Raw genomic sequence first — 25,398 nt, 5'->3', positions numbered from 1 at the left:
TCCGGCCTCAGCATTCTGGTCCCACATGCCTTGCTCTGACCTTCTGGAAACACATTTGTGCCAGAGGCCACAGGGTCTCTGTGGCCATCAGCATATCTGCGTGTGTGGGATCATCTGCCTTACGGGGTTAGCTTTAACAAATAGACAGGCTGACCCTTTTTACAGCATGAATTCATCTGCCGCAATTTGCCTTGGGAAATCTGCCAAGTTGGGGGAAAACGAAGCATTCGGGAATGGAGAATCTCAGACTATGAAAGATAATTGTGCAGAGATTATGGCACTGACTCCCTTGAGACTGAAAGTGAAGATGTCACCAAATAGTCACCAAAATAACTTTTCCATGCTCTTTTTTCCACTGGGGAAGAATCTACCCCTCAGCATATTCATGGGCCTAAATACACACACATGGTGCTCAGACTGGGAATTCAGTATCATGACCATGGGCATCCCGAAATTCTGTGTTTGATTTTACTAGAATGCCCCAGTAATATAGTGCTTTAGCCTGCAAACTGGCATGTTTTAAAGACAACTTTTACCCCTGCGGTACAAAGCACTAGGTCACAGCTTCATGCAGAGGGAACTTTGTAAGTGGCTCCTTTTTTGGTTCTTAACAGACTTTGCTAGCTTTCTAGTCATGCTGAATTTGTATTAATAAGATATCAATTTTAGAATGTATTGATCAGATTATGAAAATATTCTACTCTGTTGCTTGCAGAAAATAAAATATTCACATAAGAGAGAAAGACAAATTCCCAGTTTTCCATTTGCATTTTCCCAGCTACCTTCTCTGTCTTAGCAAGTAACTAGGTAAGATGGTGGAGTAGCTGAAGGTAATCTTTCTGGGCACTTATTTACTAGGGCTCATGCAGTTTGGGTCATATTTACAAAAATATTCACAATTATAGTGCAAAGAAATTGGTTTATACCATTAACTGCTGAGGTCACTGTTAATGATACGTATTTTGAGACTCTATCAAGGTCAGTGAGAGTTGCAGACACACACTTTCATTTAATAAAGGGAAGATTGTATAAAGCACGCCATAACTGCTTGTTTCTTTAATGCATCATATTTTAATCTGGCACCACTTGCTTCCAATCTATAAATGCTCTTTACTTTAGCCTCTACGTAGCAGTTTCAAAAGGAGCTAAGGTCATATAATTACATGGCCCTTTTGAAAGCCTAGCCACATGACATGTCTCAGTCACATCCTGTTGCAATGAACTCAACAGGTTAAGCATAATATACTGTAACAGCACTTCTCCCCCTTTTGGCTCCAAAGTCAATGCCCTTAAATTGCCTATAAGTAAAGAAGAGGGCACTCATTCAACTGCTGCCTTTCTTTCTCTACTTTGATGGTTCTATCTAGTGTAGCGACACTGAAGTAGGAATAAGCTCTTGCTGACAACAGGCTCTGAACCACAGAGATACGATGGACAAGTGAACAGAGACTATTCCTCACATGTAGATGCCTAAAATGTAGAGAAAGCAGTTCCTAGATGATTTAAAGTATGGTGTATACATTGCGACATGAGAGTTTACTGGAACAACCCTTTGTTTCTCTGTGATACATACACATCAGATGAGTTCCAGTATTTAATAACTCAAAGCCAGCAAACTGGCCATTTTTCCCATACCAGTCCCAAACAACACGCACCCAATTGCTCTGTTCTTAATTCTCATGATGAGGTCTTTTGTTTCAGCATTTTTTCAGCATTAATTCAGTTATCTTCCTCTTTTCCCCAGCTCCAGTGACTCAGAATTTTTTTAAAAATCTTTGGGTTTGGCTGAAATTTTCTATAATCAGTCTCAGCTTCAGATCCTGAAAAGTTTGAGTCAAATCATGAAATCGTGTTAGGATCTTTTTTATTTTTTTTTTAAGTTTGGTTTGGTTTTGTTGATTTTTCAGCTCAGTGGATCTCAGTGGGTAAAAAAATGGTATATACTGCTGTTTCCAAATTCCAGGTTCTAGAAATTCAGCTTCTTTCCCTTTCCCTGTAAAATGCCATTCTCAATACAGACATCCCAAATTCAAATTTTGTAAAGCTCTGCACTCCTCAGAAGTGACATCCAGCAAATCTAAATTATGATTTCCATTACAAAGAGACATTTTTGAGACTAAGAGGAATAAAGGCACATGCCTCTGCAGCGTTTTCAGGGCCATGACCACAGCAGTGACATAGCATTACTAGTCCTGTTTCCATCTTATGCCTCCTTTCGCCTTTCCTAGTTCACCACTACCTCTCAGCAATCCTACAGCTATCATCAGCTTGCTGAACTGCGTCATTATTTTTAAAGTAAATTCTAGATGGTCAATACAGTCTGCAAAGGCTCAAAGCTTTCAAAAGAAACTTTCGAGAGAGACCTTCAAGAGCTTTCAAAATGTTAACTCTGATGCATTGCAATGCTATAGGTTTCCATCTAGTCCCTATGATGGACAAGCAGCCACATATTCTCACATTAGGAGAAGGAATTTATGAGACTTCATTTGACATCTTGGAGTTTTGAATTGCTCCATGCAGGTCCCACCATCCAGAGACCGCAACTACACAAACTTCCAGTATTCCCTCTTCTATAAAGGGGCAGACTTAGCGGTACAAGAGCAACCTCAGAGTAAACCCTGTATTCTGACTGTTTAGTAAGGCTTCATGTGTACTTAACATGTAGCTAGTGCAGATTTACCACAGGAGAAATATTAACAATAATCTTTGAATTGTAATTGTTGTTAATTGTTCCTCTCCCCTGCTACTTCCCAGGAACTCAAGCACATAAAGAAGAAGATGTGGTATCTTATACCTTATTTGTGGTGGTTAAAAATTGAAAAAAAAATACCAACAAACAAAGTCCCTGGAGCTGCAAAAAACTCTCAGAATGTGCCCAGCTTCTTCCTATGTTTGCTACTCTAAAAAAAGACCTTCACGTGTGCAGTAATGATGCTGAAGGTCAGATATGGTATCAGGCATCCCAGAGATAATGCACAGTAATTTATTTTCCTTCTAAAGGACTACTTATTGGGCTAATAAACAGGGAGCTAGAGGTTTTGTGACTGATTACTTGGGTATTATCTCAGATCTTTCCTGAGCAGGTAGGTTAAATGGTGAGTTTCTCTCATTCTGTCCTTGAACAGGAGTTTATGATATTCTATAATTAAGATTGCAATTATACTTCAATTTTAAATTAGATTCCTGACATTTTGTTAACATTGTTAGAAAGGTTTTGCCTGAGTTTAAACATGCATGTCATCTATATGGCGGTGGGGGAAGATGGAAGAGTAGGATAACTTGTTGCTAAAATTTGATGTGGATTAGAACAGGCGATTTTGACATTATGCAATCATCTTTTACAGTTAAGGACTTCGACCTTTGGGCTAAATCTTACATCACTCTTTAGTACCTTAGAAGCACAGAACCTTAACATTGGGTTTGTTACACACGTTCGACAGCAAAAGTAAACACGTGTCTAGCACTGCAGTTTGCTGGATTGAGTATTTGCAAACCTCACGTTCGCAATGACTGAGTGTTAAATAGACTTGCAGGGGTTTGCTTTGTTTTGCAGCTGTAGCAGGAGAAGAGTAAACGGGCTGTGGGGAGGGCTGAAATAAGAACGTAGGGCGGCACTGAAGAGGGGACACATGGCAAAAAACAAGCTGAAGGAAGGAGCAGCTGGAAGGGGATCTAGAAGGGGGATTGAAACCGTTAGGACCGCTGGGTGGAAAGCATGAGTTATCCATATGGATGTTCAGTGACACATACTGAAATCTTTGGCAGGTTTATAAGCTCACAGGTAAGGTAACTTTTATTCTGTGGCTTTCTGGTTTGTAACCTCAAAAATCCCTGAGACTTCAAAATCAGTTGATCAGCTCAGTGTTCATTTCCCAAACTACAGAAACTTCCTTCCTCAACATGAGTTTTCATTTAAGGATGCTGCCTATGTTTTTGCTAGTCCTCTATGTAGAACACAGATTCAGAAATAGAGCGCGCCGAGTTTTACTCCTGATCCTGTCACTGACTCCCTGATGAGCCTTGGGCTGCCCATGTAACCTCACTCTGCCTGACACCCTGCCAGGAAAGAAAAAATTGTGAAATAATACACCCATCTTTGTGCATGGTGAGGAAAGTATAAACACTCATTATTGTCACTGTATGGCTGGAGTTTTTTCCACAATTAAGTTAATATATCAGTTAGACTTTATTATAAGCTTGCATTTTTCTTTCATCTGAGTAACTTTTTTTAATGTGTAGAGGAACAAAGGAAGAATAAAAGAAAAACCCAAGGGAATTAAGAGGAATGAAAATTATAGACAGACAAGGTTGGAGTTCTTCTCCTCTCTGCAAGGCTATAATATTTTTGAATTACTTGCGATTTTTCAAAACAGCCTAGAGATCTTAGAGCACTTGCCTTTCATTAAAATTAATGTGGAGGTGGCTTTTTCTGAACTGACTGGGGTAAGACACAGTGATTTCAGTGTCCTGGGTTCTGCCTGTGGCTCTGCACTTCTGTTTTCTCTCAATGCATTTATCTGCTTTGAGCAGTAGGTTTTCTACACAAGGAGCTCTCAGTTGCAGCGGGCCCACCAGAGCGTGGATGCTTCTCAGCTGGGGATTTCTCATGATGCTACAATAAAAATAAAGATGAGTTGTAACTCTGAGGTGTGTGCATAAACGCCCTTGATTGCTACACCATTACGTAGTAGTTGGGTTGAAAACAGAATAAGACAATATTACAGAAAACTTCCTCTAGGAACAGATGAGAAGCGCTCTTCAAATGAATGAACTCCCTCCGTCAAGGGCTCAGCAAGACAGGCCAGGTGCCTATATCATTATGCTGAAAGACTGAACGTATTAGAAGTTCTCTCTTGACCCACATGGTCTTAATAAAAGGTTTTATTTCATTCCTCTGCACACAAAGGCTTCTGTTGCAGTCTCCCTTGAGAGAGCTTTGCTTACCCCCTGGAGTCTGGAAAACATTCCCCTGCTCTTTGCACACTAATCTGCTCTGGACGACCAGAGGTCCTCATCAAACTGCTCTGCCCTCTAATTCTTCCCTGAATGCTTGCTTTCAAAACAAGCCAAAAAGGGAAACGAATGCTTATTCCATCAGAGGTTCTGGCATGTTACATTAAACAAGCAGGGCATGTGCAGAATATGCATGTTTCAGGAGGAAAGAAATGTTAGTATCAGGTTAATCTTGCTTTCTACTCGAGCTCTGTGTATAAACAGGCACAAGACTGGAAAAGGACAGCAGTTAACCATTTCATGCACAAGCGCGACCAACTGCATCTTTTTCGCTTGCTTAGGCACCATCATTGTAGGAGGGAACCTTATGAACTTCATACTGCCTATCAGACAAGGATTTCAAAGCACCCGGCAAATATAGATTTGCCGTCATCATTTCACTTCAATTCACTCTCAACTAGAAGGCAGCCTTTTTTTAACAAGGAATGGAATTACTAGTCTGATAATAACATCTTCACCATGCTATAGGTGCCTTTTTCTCAAGTGGTGTATCCGCTGTTTGAATTTCCAAGTACTTAAGCTACATGCAGGGAGAGAACCAAAGTGACCCGAGAGTTAGTCCAGAGTGGTGTCTCTTAATGATGAGTGAAGATGTTTTGAATCTTTTCTTCCACTCTTTAAGGCATAGTAGCACGTCCCAGTGTTTTCATGCTCATTTATTTAAATCCAAAGCAACAAAGGAAAAGTCCACACTGGATCTGATGAGACTTGGCAATGATTCACAAGTGGCAATTTCCTTTTGGCCCTATTCAATGACCGATGTGTATTCCGTATTGTGAGACTGTATAAAGTGAACAGTTTTCACTACACAGAGCAAGAGTACTATTTGTGTAACTATACAATCCATAGTCCTCAAGCGTCAACATGCGCTTTGGTATTACCTTGCTGCTGTAAGACAACTAGCACCGTGTTTTGGAAAAAAATTGGAAGCACAACTTAGCCAGCCTTTTACGAAAAGCCACAGTAGCCTACTACAGCTGAGAGTGAGCCGAGGAAGCGGCGCTGGTTGTCTCCTTCTGACCGCGCTAGTGCCAACCCTGCACATCACAGGCATGACTTCAGAAAAGAGCAACAGCCTTACCAGCGTGCACGGGCACCAGCCTCACGCTGAGGACTTTCTGTACTTATTTATTCAGGACAGGGAGAACACTGAACCCTGTCACTTCACATCCTCAACAGAAAGGACACAGGTGACATGCTCTGAGCATGACAGCTGCCCATCACAACTCACGTAATAGGCCTTCAGCGTAACCACGCAACACAGCTAAGTCTCTTCATACGTTGTCCACCTCTTCCGGATCACCAGCAGCATTTCACACACAATGCAAAGCAGCGTTTGGCCCGCCAGGGACTTTTAGCATCTGTTTGGTACCACACACACGATCTCGCAGTGATTCCAGACTGGGCCCAGCAAAACACTTGCCCTTATACCTTGCTTTAAACATATTTGTGATCTAGTGAAGGGAACTACTTGTGCTGAAGTTTCAGCCGGCGGTGGAGTGCTGTGCTTTCTTAGTCCCCACACAGAACGCCCACCAAAGTCATTAGGTGGGATGAGCGGAGGGCTAATTGCAGTGTTTCAGTTTATAGCGAGCCCCTGTGAGATGCAGTGCGTGCCTTTGAAAGTGTTGTGCCTTGCACTGAAGTATTTACCGCAGTACTCATACTTCAAATGGGAAATAATGCAACTATGGAGGAAATAATGCAACTAGTGTGGGTGGTAACCAGCCAGTTCTTCTTACATCTACAGCATATTTTGTTCCAGAAGATCATATTAAGGCTATTACAGGAATTACAAAATTGTTATAATGGGACCTGCTAGGCAATATTGTGTATTTGGAAACTTAAAATAGTAATGACCGCCCTAAATTTTCACTACAGCTGCTTTTCTTCTTCAATTCAGCCTGCTGTCTCTGTGCAGGCTCTCTAGTTTAATGACTGTTCATCCTTTCGTGTTAACAGAAAAATACTAACTACTGGATAAGGGAGTGTATGTGTGTACTAGCAAGATCATTAGTCTGAATAAATGTGACAGCAGAGTTGCACGAGAAATGCCACAGTTAGTGGTAAGCACAAACTACAGCTTTGTGTGTAAAATACTGTAATTACAAGGGACGGAGAAAGCTCCACAGTTTTTATCCCCACAGAAATCGATAGTGGGCAAACTGCTGCTCTTTGCTGGAGCAGGGGCAGTCTGATGAAGGAGCTTATTGATTTACCCAGCTGATGCTACTGTAGTGAATAATAGACTGGAAGAGAAAGGGCTTGTAAATTAGACTCATTCAATCCAACATTTTCCAGGATATCTTCTATGTACAGCTATAAAGAGATATATATTTACAAGTGGGTTTTTGTCAAAGCAACAGCCTAGTGACGCCTGGTAAGAGGGTCCGTCTACAGTCTGTCAGTTACACTCATGGTGCTAAAGTCGACCTTCAAGCTCTCACTAAAGATTGACACTAAGGAGGAAGCACTAGGGCACCTAGGAGCAGGATTTGGCTATGGTGCAGGTAAGCAGCTGGCCAACACATCCCCTGGAGGGCTACGGCCACAGAGGAAAGGTGCCATGACAGACCCACTGGCATGAAGGTGTTGGAAAAGCCTGCTGTGGATCCACAGGTCCCCAGGCTAGGAGAAATGCCAGTGCCAAGCCAGTCCCCCCCAGCCTCAAACAGCAGGGAAAGAAGCATGGTGTTTTAGAAATGAAAGGAGTCCTGTGTTTCCTCTTAGCTCAGCAGGCAGATCTGCTATGAATCTAAATCCACACTGGCAAAAATGTAAGTGTTGAGATTGGTTTTGCATAAACTGAGACGGGGAAAGAAAGAAGAGAGAGAGCAGCAGGCATACTGCCACCAAGTATGGCAAATCAATCTTCTCAGCAGTGATGGATCAGGGAGCAGGACTGTAAGTTTTACAGGTATATGAAACACCGCAAGCATAAAGACAGCATTAAAACACTGCCATTAAATTCCAGCACTGAAGGATGATCACAGCCCCTGGAGCCAAGCAGGTCAATATGTGACTGTATATTTTTCATTACCATTTTTTTATATACATATATATGAAGCAGAATAGGATTCACAACAGCCTCACCCTCTCTCCCACTGAGGACCTCTGCTTTATACTCAGCACCCACTTTCACAAACAAAATGCAATACACCATCAACAGATAAATGAGATCCCTACAGGGCTTTTATTCTGCCGTATCATTATATCTACTTTTCCACCAGATTTCTGCTTAAATGGCTCTCTTTATGCACATACACAAAGATGACATACACCTGTCTAAATATAATCTGATAGTGAAGAGCTCTTCTGTATGGGGAAATGTATCTTTTCTTCCTAATTTACCATAATGACTTATTCACACCGGTGGAGCCAGGGGTACGTTATCTTCCCCACTATAAAAGTCACCAAGGTGTTATACAGTAGGATGTGGTTGGATGTTTTTTGGTGGGTTTTTTTTCTATCTTTAGAAAAATAAGAGAGAGGAGTTCTGAATCTCACCTTTCGGTCTTCTCCATAAAAACACATGTTTTGAGGAATTACAGCTTTATAGGCTGCTGATATTGACTAATAGTTTTTTAAGTGATGAAAGTGTTGTGTGAGCCACACTGAAGAAGCCTTTATTGTAAATCAGAGAAACCTCAGAGCAAAAGGCCAAGCTGTGCCATAGGGTAGCTCAGAGATCGCTGCCAGCACAGTAACCACCTATATGGCACTTATTCAAGAAGTAGAGTAGTATTAGCCCGTAGTGTCACTTTTCTGTCATTGAGACTATTGTCTCAGAGAACAAAAATTCCTAACTCCTTTTTCACAAGAGAACTCAAAGCATTTTATGATCTGGAAACATAGATACCAGATAGTTACAGCTACAACTCTTTGGGCAATGGAGAGCTGAGGCTCGACAGAGAAGTACTGCAGAGAGACAGGATGAAGGATCGGGAGAGAGGTGTACGTGAGGTTTTGGCTCAAGTTACTGTGCTAACGAAAAGTGAAAGAAAGTTTCAGTGCACCAGCAGAACAGAGAAGACCTCATTTTTGAGAAGGGATGGGGTGCAGTGAAGACTAATTGCTCATCAGCATGTCAGAATTACACTAAAAGTCTACTTTTTTTTACTTCTTAGTCACAACGGCAGGACCATGGCGTGAATAGGCGCAGGCAGAATAGACTTCAGCGCTAGAGCTGATCTTCATGAGGCTGCAGCATGCTGATAACTATATATGAAGTTTGCATAGGCAACTACATAGATACAGGGTACCTCTTTCTACTACAGGGCACCCCAAATTAAAAAGGGGGCATAACTATTACATGTAGAAACATATGAACCCACTATTCCTGACAGTAACAAGCCACAGGATGATCTGCTTTGCCAAGTTTACTCCTTTGAAAATGCTGGCTTTGCCCTAAACCCTCTACTTTTCATTTGCATTGCCGTAAGAGTCACTGCCAAGCTTCCCTGGATGGATGCTGAGCCGGTATTAGAGCGAAGGGCTATTTGGTGGGGAGGGCAGCGGGGAGAGGGCTCTGTTATGAGACTTTCTAATTCTTCACTGCCCAACTTCATAAACCTCAGACAGCATTACATTCATCTCAGGGAAGAAGAATGGGGTGTCCAGTCTGGTGAGAACTGGATTAACTCATTTCTCCATCCTACAAACGATTCTGTGACTTTAGGTCATTGATGCTGATCTGCAGCTATGGCAGGTCTTTCTGCAGCCAGATACATCTCGGACCCCGGAGGCATCACAGCGGCACTTACCCTGCATGCAGAGCCCGTCGGTGCAGTTCTTGGACTGAAGCACCAGCCCCTCGCAGTCCTTCCCCCCGTTCTTTGGTGCCGGGGCCGTGCACTCCCTCCGTCGCCAGTGGGTGCACTCCGTGCCGCAGGTGGACCACTTACTCCAGGACGTCCACTTGCCATCCACTGAGACAAGGAAAGGACATGACTTGTTAGGGGGTATGTAAAAGAGAGGCTGAGCAAGAGTGATGCACGTCTTGGCACAAGCCAGTCTGCAACTCCTGGCCATTCCCAGCAAGGCAGAAGAATTGTCAGTCTGCTCTTCTTAAAGTCCTGTTTCTGGCCTGTAAATGGATATTCTCTCTCCCTCTCCTTTCTCTCTGCCCTGGCCCTATTTCTGCTCTTTCCTCCTCCTTTTATAAACTTGACAGCAGTTTATCTGTGCTCAAAGTGTACATGAAAATTAACAACAAGTCGTGAATCTGTGATGTTTGGGAGGTTTTTGGCATTTTTTAGCACAGAGGTTAAACTTGGCCAGAAATTCTTCTCTAGTAGGAAGACAGTCAATGTTAAATATTTTCTATTAAAAGAAATATCTAGAGGCAGTGATCTACTTCACATGAACAGAATCAGGAATGTGTTTAGCACCTTTCAAAATCCCACAAATGATTTTCAAAAGCACTAAATTGAACAGCTGAAGAACAAATGATGAAATTGTTCCAGTGACACAGCCTGAGCCAGGAGTCTGTCACTTGAAATAGCGACCTGAGATGAAATTTTAGCTTTTAAGTTTCACCCAGCACTAAGACCTGGGGTTGGATGGCCAGGTTTCACAAGCTGAAGACAACCCTACTGCCATCAGTTTGAGTGGGACTACAGAGGTAGGAAAGCACTGGGCCATAGGACAGATGGCAGAACTTTTGTCAGAGAAAAGCCACCAACTACCTTGCGTGTCCTGAAGCAATTGTGTATTTTCCAGAAGTTTACATGTAAATATCTTTTGAAGGGATGCATAGACCCCTGTTTCCAGTGTAGATGCCTTTGTATTTGACGTCAGGTAAACATGTGCCTCAAATTTAACATCTACACCCCAGATGCTCCACTTGCTGTGAGAGCTGGACTGAACAGACATTGCAAATGTGTTTACATGACAGTTGCTTTCTATTTTCAAATTCCAGTCCTTTTCCAGAGCTTCCAATCTTTACCTCCTACAATTTAAAGCTCTGAATGTCCCCTAAATCCCCTGAATTACCAGGGCTGAGACACTGGTGCAAGCTGCATGCAAAAGTGGGTCTGAATCCTCTGCTGCTCGATATAACATGCTCTCTATTTTATCTACTTAGGTAATAAAATTTCATATTCATTCACTGAAATGTTGGATTTATTAATAAGGAGAAGGAGGCCTTTGTAACTAACGGACTCCTCCTGAAATGACTGGTGACAAATGATTTATCGAGAGCTGTGTACTGTTCATGCTGAACCTGGACAGAGAGTGGTGCAAGCTATCTTCTGAACACTCTGGCCCTCGCAGAAGGCACCACCGTTGAGCGGGGCAGGATTGGTGCAGGTCCTCGTACGCTTCTGGAAGCCTCTTCCGCATCGGCTGTTACACACTGACCACTCCGTCCAGGTGGACCAGCCTCCGTTCACTGAAAAGCAAGAGAGAAGGAGTGTGATAGTGTAAGCACGCCATCCTGCTCAGCCCAAAGCGCCTCTGGCGCTGTGTCACGCTGCCTCCAGCAGCGGTCACAAGTGGTGGCTGGGAAGAGCCTGAGAAGCCACACGAAACAGACACAAACCCACGTCTCCGATGCACCGAACGCACAGCACGCCAGGAGTCATCGCACAAGTCGAAGAAATGCTGGCACTGAATGAAAACCACCATTTGATGATGATTACGGCTGGCAGGTGACCTGCCTTCTCCCGAAAACCGACCTGACCCAGCACTACGCACCTGGTGGCATGCGTATGGCCAAAATATCTGTGGGTTCAGAGAGCACCCACAGCTCTGCCAGCCAGAAGCCTGCACTCTGAAAGCTGCACCGTTTTCCAAAGGGAGATAACCTGCACTCCAGCTTGTTCTCAGATGTACCCATCACCTATGCATGCTAAGAGACCCCCATGACAACTCCACTCACCCCTCTGTGGACATAGCTGGTGCACGTGAATGTCCCAGCGCTTCCATAACAGATATTTAAGCTGTTCAGAGCAAACTCCCACTAAATGCGTTTTTGTTATTGGACTTTGGGAAGATATTTTTCTCTGGGAAGATATTGATGCTGATTCTCTTTTTCACCAACCTGTTTCTGGGATAGATGGGTGGATGAAGAATGGGTGGATGTGCTGCTCTATGTAATAATGTCCTCGCCAGGGTATGGATAACATACTAACTGCTCAGATTCCCTAAACCCAAATGTTTGTGATATGACACAACCCTTGAGCAGCTCTCGTAGCAAACCCCATAGAAATGGCTACTCCCCTAAATATGTCTCTGTTGAAAAAAATGATCTATATGTATGAGGAAGAGTTGCAGTATGCCTACATCTTTATGTTTCTGCATTCATCACAGTTACAAAACACAGTGCTCTTGCATGGTCCATCCCTCAATATCGCAAATACTGCTAATCAACTCAATTCAGTCGGTTTTCTATAAAAACTGAACTAAAAGGCCCTCATTGTAACTTCAGGGAAGCAACTGCTTACAATTAAATCTAACTGCTACCCTGCATATGAAATGAATACTAGGGATAATCATAGGGATTTTTTTCCTACTTGTCTATCCTATAATTAAGCTGATTGTAAGGAACACCAGGACAGTCAGCTGGCACGTCATCAGAGCAGGTTTTGTTCTGGTGGATACCCCCGCTGGGGACGCATTGTGGCAGTAACTTTGCAGGGCAAAGGCTCGGACTGGTGGGGCAGAGCTGCAGTGCAACACAGCCTGGAAAAGACCCCGGGAGGGCATCTCCTACTTCACCCCTGACATCAGAGTATGTTTTGGTAGTAGACACCAAAAATAGGTTTATTTAAAGAGATAGAAGGAGATGGAAGATTCTGCTGTGCTCTGACATTGCTACCAGTATCTGGTACACAAGCCTCTTTTCAGTTTTATTTCTTTAAAGTGACACTAAGAACGTGAAATGCATTGGTAGAAAGCAATGCCTTGGATGCTCCCACTGGAGGAAGCACCCTAATGGCTTCTTGCTGCACCCAGCCGGCAACAGGAGCAACCGCCTTCTCTTCAACGAGGCAACCAGCTCTTTGCATAGGTGCCTGTTCCTCCTTTAATGCTATTGTCTGCCACCAATAAGCCGAGCCATCAGATCTGTACTTCTGAGTATTTTCAGTAATGAACCTTGACTGCAGTCACTGCACATGGCTACAAGTCAACGGGCAGCACGGGCGGCCCGGCCCGGTCACTCACCCCATAAGAGCTGCACACTGGCATTTTGCATCCCCTTCCTGTCCCACTGCTCGCTCTGAGCGCGCGTCCATCCACGCGCGGCGGGACGAGGCATAACTTACCATAGACAATCACAGTCGCTGTGGTGCTTTTCCTTTTGGCCACAATGTTTTTGGCGACACAAGTGTAATTGGCCGTGTCAGAAAGGCGGGCTTGCTTAATGATCAGGTTGTGATCGATGGTGATGTAAAAATTTCGGTCTTCCACAGGATCAATCACCTCTTCATTCTTCAGCCACTCCACCTTAGGGTTTCAAAGGGCCAGAAGGGAGGCAGTGAGTCAGCACCAGGTCACACCACAACAGGCACAGTATCTGGGATTACATTACTCATCCCAAAAAGAGCAACGAGTCAAGGCATCCCACGAAGGACTCACCTGAGGCACGCTGCCAAGTGAAATAAAACACCAGGGCAGAAATGCGGGAGAACACCCTTCATGCCTACCCTTTCCTTCAGGTCCCCTTCCCTCCCACCCATCCGTGCAACAGCTGTCTTGCCTTGCCTTGCCTTGAAAATATCAATGCATTTTCAAAGGCTGCCAGCTACTGTATGGAGACAAATGGCTGATCTATGTTTTCAGAGTGCGAGGCAAGGGATAGGGAAGGGGTGATACCTTTGGACCATATCTACAAACAGAAAATTCCCTTACAACATCAGAAAGCCTAAACGAGCAGAGATCTCACCCATTCTTTTGTACGTCTTGTCAAATTACGCAGTTAATAACGCAGTAACCTCGTACATACTTGTCTATCACAATGAGGCCTTAAATCAGAGTCGGTCACACTAACAAATTACAAACACGCCAATGTTTTTAAGTAAGCATGTACTCACACGTACATGCATGTTATTGTTTTGCTGCAATCAGGATTAAACAAAATAGAGACAGTTACCAAGGAAATAGGGAATCACAAAGACTACATCAGGGCTTATTTTTCCCTTTTCTTTATGTAAACTACATTTTGTTTTAATAAAGCGTAATTTCCTTGGTTACACAGGAAAATATTTTCATATGTGATTTTTAATCTAGACAACGTTGTCTTTATTGCCTTTGTAAAGAAACACCTATTATATCCCAGCTGACTGCTGCGAGACACCCTAATATAATTTGGCTGCAAATCTAGTAGCTTGTTTTCATTTGAACTGAGCATGCTCTGAAGGATGGGACTGGGCCCCTGGATGGATCAAAGCCGGGCCTTCATGTCACTGGATCACTTCAGCTTGTGCCCAGGATTTAATTAAAGGAAGACAAACATAAACACAATCAACCCGCCGAACCCACGAGGTGCTAACTGCCAAGACCTGCTCTTACAAACCCCTTTTCCAAAGACATTTGAGGAACTGCCCGAGCATTGACATATCCCAAAACCAACAGAGAACCTGCTCCTCCTGCAAGACCAGTGCTGGCGGATGTGGGCTTGGATTCAAGTTGCCCACTGCCCGCTCCCCGTCTTTAGACCTACTTTAAGCAGCTCCAGCTCCCCCACCCCAGTTTGGGTGGATGGGCATCAGGTGTGAGCTGCTTCCAAAGATGTACACCTCAGTGAATGTAAAGCCGCTGCCCCAAGGAAGGCTTGATTTAAACTCTCTCATAGCAGATTGCTGCAGTATGTGGTAGCCTCACAACTATCAATACTGTATAGCTTAAAATCAGTGGTGCAAAAAGGGCTGTGGATGGATATGGATAACTGTGTCTGCAAGGAGCAGGGAAGGAAGAAAAAAGACATAAAACTTTGGAGGCTGTGCTTCTGTCACTACAACATTCATGTTTTACCATGGAAGATACAAGCTCTTCGTTAATATCCTGGTTTTCCTTGGCAGGATGATTAAAATTATTCTCCCTCCTTTCTTGAATCCTCATAGGTGTCAGGTGTCAAGACAGGCAGATTCCTGTTCAGTCAGTGGCAATATTTAGCTCCTTCTTCACTCACAGGTCAAGTCCGCATGCATCCCAGATTGAGTAACAAGCCAGGAGCTTACATCTCCACCAGTGGTAGGCTGCCACTTAATCCCTGTCTCTCACACAGGCAAAGTGTCTTTCTTGGGTTTTAATACCATTATTTATTTCTGGGATGGAGTACAGACTTGTGTCAGGACTCTAAAAGATGCCACACGCGCTGCCACAGCTGTGTACACACCACCTTTGAATCCACCCGTACTACTTCTGTGCTCCACACATTGAGGACGTCAGGGCGTCAGTGAGGATAGGACTACAAGTCTGCGTGGTCTAAGGCGCAGACCAAAATGGTTCTGGTATGCCCATCCAAGCACATACCCTAGCAGCCCTTGGCACTATGCAAGGCTCCACGCTCAAGCACGTGGTTCTCTTTTTCCAGTACTCTGCAATGCTTTCTCTCTCCACAAAAACACTCACATGCATATTCTGTCTGGCTCTCAGATGATTAGACAAAATTAAAGCTATGAGCATTAAATTCCCCGTCATCCCTGCACAAACACTGAATATGATATGAAAACAGGAGTTGCCAATACCAGAAAAAAAAGAAGATACTCTGTATAATTCAGTATACTGTCTCTGGCTCTTCACCAAATCTCTTAGGAAAAAGATCATTTTCACTTAATGGCTCACACAATTTGCTAACAATGAAACGTTAAGTTTGCAGAACAACAGGATGTCTTTTTTTCTGAAAAATGTTTTGCCAGTACATCAGTACTGCATGTGCATGTCTAAACCCCATCTCTTTTACAAGATACCTCTTTAATATATCTAATTCAGTCTTCTGCTGTCATCCACATTTTTATGATGTCACAAGTCTGTTCATGTCGCATACTATAATGTCATCAAATCTAAAGGGAAGAACTGATGGATGGTTTGACAGGAGGCAGGAGCCTCATACACATTTTATCCATCAGTAGAGCAACACAAAAAAGAACACACCCCTCCAGCGGCTGTGTTTTCTCTCCCAGTCCTTGTAGGAGAGGTAACTAATTAAATATACTACAACACATAAGTGAGACTTTTGTTGGTACTTATTTTCAGTTACTAACGAACAGGCTCATTTTTTCTAGTGCAGGTGACTGCAGTGCTCAGAAATTCCAAATCTCAGATTTATGTTTTTGAGGTAACTAGAATAGGTGGGAGCAGGGTTGTTGTGTCACGTATGTAGGAAGAGATCAGGTGTCAAATACAAAAGAGAAGAGAACAAAGCAGAACGAGACTGTGATTTACAAATGACATGTATGCAAACTGTTATTACAGAAGTTAAAAGCAACGATCTCTTTTGATGCCATGTCATTCCCCAAGGTGCAGCCTCCTTGCTGAAGTAGGCTGTTAATCCAGTCGATGCAGAAACTTATCCTGAATTTAATTCCGCTGCCTGAATAATGGTGACTGGTGCTCTGGGGAAACCACCATGCTCGCAAGATGCTGGTGGATGAGGCACTGGACATTTATGTGCCAGAGACATGCACCCCTCCAGGCAAGCAGACAGAGGGGCAGCAGCATACCCATGGGCATTTCAAAGTGCACAAAACGCCTGTCTTCAGGGTCATACCAAATCATGCCCTCATGGCTCCATTTTTCAACTCTCTGGAGAAGATGTTTCTAGAGTAGATGTTTGCTTTTGTCTAAATATTGGGGATGTATATTTATTAGCTATAGTCACAACAGATACCTAGCTCTATTTATTCAATTAAATCAGGCACGTCCCACCAACTGTTAATAAATGTACGAATGGCTGTGCCATAGAACTAGCCTGGGCATCAGTTTTTCCTTATCATAACAGAAATCATTTAACGGGCAACAATACTGCCATGAAGGATGAGGTAAGTGTTCCCTTGTGGAGATGACAGCTATGGAAAATTACAACAACATGCAACTGTTTTTTCTTATGTTCCAGCCCCCTGGAACAAAGCAAGCACAAAATCCCCATTTCTTTTTTTAGTTTTCCACTCAAGAAGGTATTTTTGTTATATGTTTGCAAACCAACTAGCACGAGAAGGCCCCTCTGTAAAGACGTGAGCGCAGTGAACGAGATCCTGACTCACAGCGACTGCGGATGCTGAGAAGATGCAGCACGCCCCAAGTCGGCTACTTTTTGGTCCGAGCTCCTCAGTGCTCTGGGTATCATTTGCAGAGCAGCGAGGCACACGGCTCCTGCCAGCTTTGCTGGATCTACGCACCCAGCGCTGCTAACGTGGTGGCAAGCCTGCCACGGCTCCGAGCCGTCCCCATGACCGACTGAGGGAGCGCACGATTCAAGGCGGCTGTAATTTAGAGCAACGTACCTTGTAGCGTCTTTTCTGTCATCCCGCTCCCCAGTGAGAGACAGATGTGTTGTCTCTAATTATTCGCTGATTGGTATCGGGAGATACATTAACATAATTGGCACATTTGTTCTAATTAACAGAGGGAACCTGCCACATGCCACCCAACATGAAAAGCAAGACCATCAGCAAGAACAGAAAACCCGCAATCGCTGCCCCGGCTACACCTCGGAGCTGCGGCCAGACCTGTGCTGCTGCAGGATGTTTCCAGCAGCAGCCTGAAATACGGCAGCACACGCAGAGGCTAAGGCTGGCAAAGCCGGGACAGCCTTCTGTGCAGACTAAGTGAACAGGGGGAACATAAATCACACAAGCGATTACATACGCAGGAAAACCTATTACGGCAGCTAATTGCTGACACAAATTTAGCCATGCCGAGCTACTAGCATTACTAGACACTTAAATCTCTTGGCACGCTTGCATGCGCGTGACTGTTTTAGAATCTCGTAGAGCAACAGCACATCTGCTCCAAAAGAAACCCAAGAATGGAAAAGGGATACGAGCTCATCTAGATCCTCCCCTCCTGATCGTACGAGTCATTCCTTACACCTCTCGCAATCTCAAGAGGGAAGTCAGCAGGGTGCGAGTCCTGGATCCTGTTCTCTCATTGCCTCCACCGCACCAACCTGCCCTAGAGTCACCTTCAGAGAGGAGAGGACCTGCCGAAAACAGAAAGTCTTCTACCTTCTAGATGCAGGCAAAGCCCTCCGGTGCCTATGAGTGCAATAATCCAGAAGAAACAAGATGCAAATGGCTGGGAGCAGCGAGAGATTTGCCTCAATAAAAGGCAATTTATGATTCTGGGAGGTGAGACCGTTGCAGCCCTGCCTTCTCCGTGCCCGGCCGACGCAGCAGGATGTCTTTCCACCTGGTCCCCCAACCGTGCCGGCGCGGCGGCTGGTGCTCTCTGCAGCGGTGCCGGCTGGTCACGGTGTCACCCCTGGCTTTTCCGCAGTCCCTGCGGAGCTCGCATCACCTCCAACAGGCACAGGGAAACCCCAGCTCCCCTGCTTCACCTGAACTGTAACAACAGACACACATCCATGCCATATTGATAGTAAGGGCATACATACACGTGCCAGTACGAATAAAACATTTGTGAAGCTAACTACTGATTTGGACACAGTACAAGGTGCCCAAGTGCGACTGAGAAAACTTTAGCAGTTTTCATACAGGCTACTGAGCCAGCAGCTATTTCAGGTACCTTGAGACTTGAGTGCCTCTTTGAAGAACGTTATTTGATTTTTTGATTTGGTTTCAGATGTACGCTTTCATCCCAGCAACTGCCCACTGAAGAGGATGCTGTCCTCCATGTACTACTTGCTGGAAGTAGACTCTGTACCCATATAAGGTTAAAAAAAAAGAAAAAAGAGAGAAAAAAAATGGCAGTCTCCAAAGAGGCTGAAATTAGAGCTGTGAGAGACTGCAAAACACATATTCAGAATGAGACAGCAAATGCAAACCACCATGACATTTTGTTCAGTTGTTGCTACTGTGCTTCTGCTGCCAATAAGGGGAATTTGTGTTCCTGCTGTGGAAACACTTCCGTAATTGCACATATATCCAGCTTTCTGCTTGAGTACTAAAATCTACACAGGGTGTACATACAGCTGCTGAATGTCTCCGGCCCTATTACAGCTTTGCTTTACGCACAATGGGGAAGTGAAGCCTCACAGAAGAAACTTCAAACGCTGAAGTGGACTGGTAGCAGCAGATGGAGAACTTTATTTCATAGAGTCTCAAATCCAAATACAGTTCATGGCATTATTAACCGTAAACCACGGCGGCTGCCATGTGGCCACCAGGAGTTGCTGGGCTTCCTCTCCCACCTGAAAGAGGGGCTTGAGCTGGAGGTACCACGGCTCACGTGTGCTGGTCGGCACTTCTGGCACCACGTGGGCATCTGAAGTCCCCAGTCCCTGAAGCAACTGGGAGGGGTCTGTTTAGAAACAGCTTTAAACGAGTTACCAACGGTACGTCTGAGGTTCTTTGGTTGGATGGATTGATGGACCTCGTACTTCACAGTACACAGCCATACGCTTTGCAGGATCATTAAATTCAGTAAGAGAACAGGATGCTGGGGGGTGGCTCCAGTCCCTGAGGATGGCCCCTTTCCCACTGTCCCTGAAAGCTGCATACAGACAACTCCTCCTACCAGTATTAAAAGGCATACAGGATTTTGTCCAGGTTACACATTTTAGTGAAAGAAAAGCATCAGCTCTAGAAGCACATGGAAACTCCTGAGCTTTATCTTGTACTTCTGGAGAAAGACAGGCTCTCCAGGACAAAATGAATGAGCAGTCCTTATTTTGGGCTGTGCTCCTCCTGCACAGAAACCTGCCTCGCCCTCCCCGCTCTTCCTCCCCCTGACACCCCGAGGCAGTTCTGCGGTACGTTGCAGGGCACTGCAAAGGACAGTGTCACTTCGCAACTAATTAGTATTTGTGGCCACAAACTCCTCAACTCGCCTCTCTTAAAGCTCACTCTCATGCCAGGAATATAAAACACTGCCTCGGCGACACACACCTGCATGGAAATGCACACACATGAACTCCCAATTAAGGGACAACTGCTGCAAAACCTGAGTGGTTCTCATGCAACCAAGCAAACAGCGGTCGTACTAATAATCAGTTAGATGGAGCAGCCACCTGATGCTGCCTATTTGGAGAAGTCCCCAGCTTCCACCAGCTTTTGTCCGTGCAAATAAATATAAAAAATATAAAAAATAAAGCTGAATAAAGTCTGTGTGATGGTCACCTTGACTCGGCAAAACACCCTCTTCTGCCTCTTGACTCAGGGATACTTTCCCCCTTGCTCTAGTTCCTAATTAAAGCCGTGAATGTGGATAAATATCACGTCCAGTTTTAAACCCAACTGGGTCACCAAACTGTATGTCACACCCTGTTCTGCAATTAAACTACTCTGTGAAACACCTCAACTGTAATTAAAGAAGCAATCGTGCCGCAATTCACACATTTCAATGCAAATGTTTGTCTGGCAGCTTATGGCATATTAACCAATCTTACATCTTGTACTGGGTTTGCATGGGAAGGTTTTGGTAGCAGGGGGAACTATTGGGGTGGCTTCTGTGAGAAGCTGCTAGAAGCTTCCCCTGTGTCCGATAGAGTCAGTGCCAGCTGGCTCTAAGATGGACCCGCCGCTGGCCAAGGCCGAGCCCATCAGTGACGGTGGCAGCGCCTCTGGGGTGACACAGTTAAGAAGAGGAAAAAAAAAACGCGCAAGAGAAACTGCAGCTGAAGAGAGGAGTGAGAACATGTGAGAGCAACAACCCTGCAGACCCTCAGGTCAGCAGAAGGAGGGGCAGAAGGGGCTCCAGGCACCAGAGCAGAGGTTCCCCTGCAGCCCACGGTGAAGACCCTGGTGAGGCCGGCTGTGCCCCTGCAGCCCATGGAGCTCCACGCTGGAGCAGATCTCCACCTGCAGCCCATGGTAGATCCCACGCCAGAGCAGGAGGATGCACCTGACTGAGGCTGTGACCCCATGGGAAGCCCACGCTGGAGCAGGCTCCTGGCAGGACATGTGGACTCATGGGGAGAGGAGCCCAGGCTGGAGCAGGTTTGCTGGCAGGACTTGTGACCCTGTGGGGGACCCACACTGGAGCAGTCTGTTCCTGAAGGATGGCAGCCCATGGAAGGGACCCAAGGCTGGAGCAGTTCATGAAGAACTGCAGCCCATGGGAAGGACTCATGTTGGAGAAGTTCATGGAGGACTGTCTCCCATGGGAGGGGCCCCACACCGGAGCAGGGGAAGAGTGTGAGGAGTCCTCCCCTTGAGGAGGAAGGAGCAGCAGAAACAACGTGCGATGATCTGACCACAACCCCCATTCCCCGTCCCCCTGCGCTGCTGACAGGGAAGAGGCAGAGAACTCAGGAGTGAAGTTGAGCCTGGGAAGAAAGGAGCAGTGGGGTGAAGGTGTTTTAAGATTTGGTTTTATTTCTCTTTTTATTTACCCTACTCTGATTGGTAATAAATTAAACTGATTTTCCCCAAGTCAAGTCTGTTTTGCCGTGACAGTAACTGCTGAGTGATCTCCCTGTCTGTATCTCGACCCACGAGCCTGTTGGTACGTTTCCCTCCCCTTCCAGCCGAGGAGGGGAGTGACGGAGCGGCTTTGGTAGGTGCCTGGGACAGCCAGGGACAACCCACCACACATCTTATCGATGTTTTGATCTATAACCTATCGCAATGAGCTAATTTGATGTGACTTGGTATCTCTAACTACATTTTATCATATGCAATACGATGTTGGCATCTTTCAAAGAACAAATTAAATGAGCTAAGGGGTTAATTGCTAATAACTTTGCCATTACTGTTGGAACGTTGCAGAATGGGATCCCTCCTGCCTTCTCAGGTTAGGTTTGAAAAAACGCACATATAGAAGAGCGTGGAATTGAAATGGATGTCTCTGTTGACACCGTGGAGTTGCAACTGTCTGATTTCTGCTGAGCACCAGCAGCTCCCACCAAGTCTGGCAGGTCAGACTGCTCATCTCACCACCTTATCCTGCTCCTCCCCATTGAAAAGCAGAAGGCAGGGAAGCATAGAGCTAGGGCAGGGTGTTGTTTGTTTTTGTGTCCATTCCTTTTTTTATTTTCACAGCTGGAACGTGTGGGTTTGCCCCATCACCCCTCAGCTACATGTGGAAACCTCAGTGTAACAGCACCTGCACTGGTCCTTCTGCTGCTTGCCTGGGCCACGCATAGGAAAAGACAAAACCTTTACCCAGGTGTTTCAGAACCCGTAGGTAGGTACAGTTTGATGTTGGCTATAAAACTGGGACTGGGGAGGCATGCCACGGTGCAGCTGGCACCGATGCTGGTTGGGGCTGGTTGGCAGAGGTAGATGGCCACAGAGAAGCTGAACTGGTCTTCCCAGAGACCAAGAAAACCTTCTGTTCCTTACTTTGTCCCAAGTGAACAAGCAAAACGTACTTTGACTTGACCTCAGGCCATGAGACTGGTGTATTCTAACGTACATTCTTCTATTTGGATCTTGGGCTTTTTTTTTTCTAGTGGCCGTGATCTGAGCCTACTCTAACGCCTGTCATGTCCTAGTGGATCTGAGGGACTGGTAAGTGCTGCCTTAAAAGTTTTGCCTGCCCATCTCTGCCTTTGTCCTTCTTGCCCTCTGGACCAGCTGTACGCTCCTGTGCGGTTCAGCTTTTCAGTAATAGTAAGATCTGCTCTAGCATTGATCCATACGAGCTTAACGCAGTTAATTGCAATTAAATATGCTGGGAATTATAAGACTAAATTCCCCAGCTACTGAAAAGAGGACAGAATATATCCCTGAGCGTAGTTGCTCCTGCCACTTTGAGAATAAAATCAAAGAGGAAAAGCAAGGGGAAGATGCTCGGACTCTTGACTCCAGCATTACGTTACACTGAATGTGTATTTTGTACAGTTTCAGAGTGTAAGCTTTTCTTCCTCTGTTTTGGTGTTAAATGCAGTGACTACTTCAGAAGCCAGTAAGTGGAAAGAAAAAAAAAAACAAAACAAAACACAGTGCCCAGAGTGGGCAGTCTGAGGTACATGCTCACCAAAGCATTTGGAAATGCTGCTCACAGCTGCAGCATATGCATTTCCTACTCTACTTGGAATCAAAGCAGTCTTTCAACAAGATGGAAAATAGCCTCAGCCTGCTGCCTGCCTTCTCCCAAGTCCTTTCTTACTTAGTTACCTGTACCATCATATCAGAGACTTCTCTGAACAAATAAACGTCTTAAACAAAGAACTCATTCATCTCTAAATTAAAACAATCGTGTAATCCTTCAAGCCACCGAGTTACCTTTCATCTTTTCATTTTTTTAAATTTATCTTACCAGCTTCAGCAAGTGGCTGTAATAAAGTGTCACATTAAGGTATTCATATTCATTAGTGTTCAGGTCTTTGTTCTTTTAATAGTGTTGGAAAGAATCTACAAAGAGGCTGTATTAGGCGGCTGTCCAATCTGGGCGTTTGATCTCCTTCTGACTTCAAAAGTCAGAAGAGGAAAAAAACCCAACACTGAGAACGGTTCTTTTGAATGTCAGACAGGGAGGATACGATTTCTGAGCCTGCCAAGTGTTAATTGGTGTCTGCCCTGACCATGGTACAAATAAGATTCAGAGCCAGTTAATGTACAGTCATGAATCTTGGCTATTGAGAGAGTGAGCCAGGATTCCAGAAGGCAGGAGAAAGTCCAGTTATTACGAGAGCAGCTCACAGAGGATCTTTTCAGAGATCATTTCCATGCACCATGTTAAACCATGCTGTTTGGGTCCCAGCCACCTGACCGGGCGTTACTGATATTTCCAAGGGAATAACTGGACTGGCTGCTGAAATTTCAGAGGTGGTTGTAACACTGCATTCAAACAAACTACCTGTCATCATCATTCCCTGTTTCTAGCAAAGGTAATGACGTTCCCCAGTACTACCCTGCACCGCCTGAACAACATATCCCATTGCAAGCACTCCTGTCGTGGCACAATGGCAAGCAGATTTGATGCGAAGAAGTATCAGAAAGGAAAATAAAAAATTACTGCTACATTCCTGAGGAAAGCCAACTGATTAATATCACGGATTGCAACTGATTAATATTACAGTTGTCAGCAAGCTGGCTCGGCAGACCTAAGTGCTCTTTACAGTTTTGGGGCTCTTAACAGAGAAAGAAAACTGCCTATGGAAAAAGAAAATGGGAAAAATCTTCTATGCTAATTTTTCCTTCTGATGTTTGTGGACACGTTTCTGCGATTCTGATTAAATCTAAACTTGGGTTAGATGGGGAGGTAACACTTTAAGCTTCATCTCCTGAGAAATCAGTCATCAGTGCTGAGTGACAACCACTTTGCTACTTAGCCATGACAGTCTAACTTATCCTAATGCAAATCGGCAACAGTTTCTTCTGCGCGTGGCAGAGGAAAACTGAGGAGAATTCAGATAGGAGAATTACCATCATTAACAATCAATTTTTCTCTTAACAGCCACAGCAGATTTAGGATTTCAGAGGGCCGCCTGTGACTCAGAGATCCCCCCTTCCCAAGAGCAATGAGTCTGAAGCTGGAGCCACCACTGCACGTAGGGAAGCTCCTGTTCAAGGGGACACCCACTGCTGTGGGTGGGCACAGATTTTGCTGAAGGGTAGGCTCACTCCTGCCAGGTCAAGGGCAGGATACCCACTCTGGGTTTACTTAAACACCAGTGGGAAAACCAGATAAACCCCTACAGATGGATTAGTAGGCAGACACGTCCCCTGCTTGCTTCACCGAGGAGCCCGTACTGCACCTCAGTACATCCTCTTGTGCTGAGCTGGCTGGCTGGTGCACACACGAGCATCTGCACAAACATGTGAGGGAAAATATACTCTGGCAAACTAAAAGGTAAAACGACTTTATAACTATGCTTGAAAAGTGCCTCTCAGAATAAGTGAAATGTTTTTTTATTTAAAGGGATACAGAAAGATAGTAGGCTGGTATTAATATGCTCCACCAGCTACGTGTCCTTTGGATGCCAGATATAATTGTGATTTTGGAAAGGGAAGAAAACACCGAAACCAAAACGCCTGCAGCTCTGCCCAGCAAGGCACCATAATCCAAAGCCATTAATCAGTTCCCGATCAATCTTGTCTACCAGCAGCAGTCAGTCAGCTCTCCATTACCGCCCATTCACCATGCCATGCCCTAACTCACTGCACCATTAGCCACCGATCCGGCCTTAGCTGGGACATCCAAGTGCCAGGACACTGCTGTTGCTGCTCACCTCTGCTGCTGGGATGCCTTCGGGGGGGCGGCACTGGAGCAGGACCTCTTGCTCCAGGGACACTTCTTTCCCCAGGGGCTCCTGCTCAAAAGTTTTCCGGAGATCTGGGGAGGGAGAAGGAGAAGAAAAAAATTAGTAGTATT

General features: G+C 45.0%; 1 protein-coding gene across 2 annotated transcripts in view; it reads right to left on the bottom strand.

Annotated features, from left to right (window-relative positions):
• Positions 1-25,398, bottom strand: part of UNC5C (unc-5 netrin receptor C) — a 254,372-nt gene that overhangs the window by 33,264 nt on the left and 195,710 nt on the right. For both annotated transcript variants that reach the window (XM_081999328.1, XM_081999329.1), the window contains exons 4-7: positions 25,256-25,359; positions 13,281-13,461; positions 11,237-11,404; positions 9,777-9,941 (exon numbers count right to left, since the gene is read on the bottom strand). In XM_081999328.1, the coding sequence (XP_081855454.1) occupies positions 9,777-9,941; positions 11,237-11,404; positions 13,281-13,461; positions 25,256-25,359 (618 nt within the window). The remainder of the gene's footprint in view (positions 1-9,776; positions 9,942-11,236; positions 11,405-13,280; positions 13,462-25,255; positions 25,360-25,398) is intronic.

This window comes from Phaethon aethereus (genome assembly GCF_964289735.1).
Source record: "Phaethon aethereus genome assembly, chromosome: 4".
Classification (NCBI taxonomy): domain Eukaryota; kingdom Metazoa; phylum Chordata; class Aves; order Phaethontiformes; family Phaethontidae; genus Phaethon; species Phaethon aethereus.
This window is presented reverse-complemented; position numbering and strand designations above follow the sequence as displayed.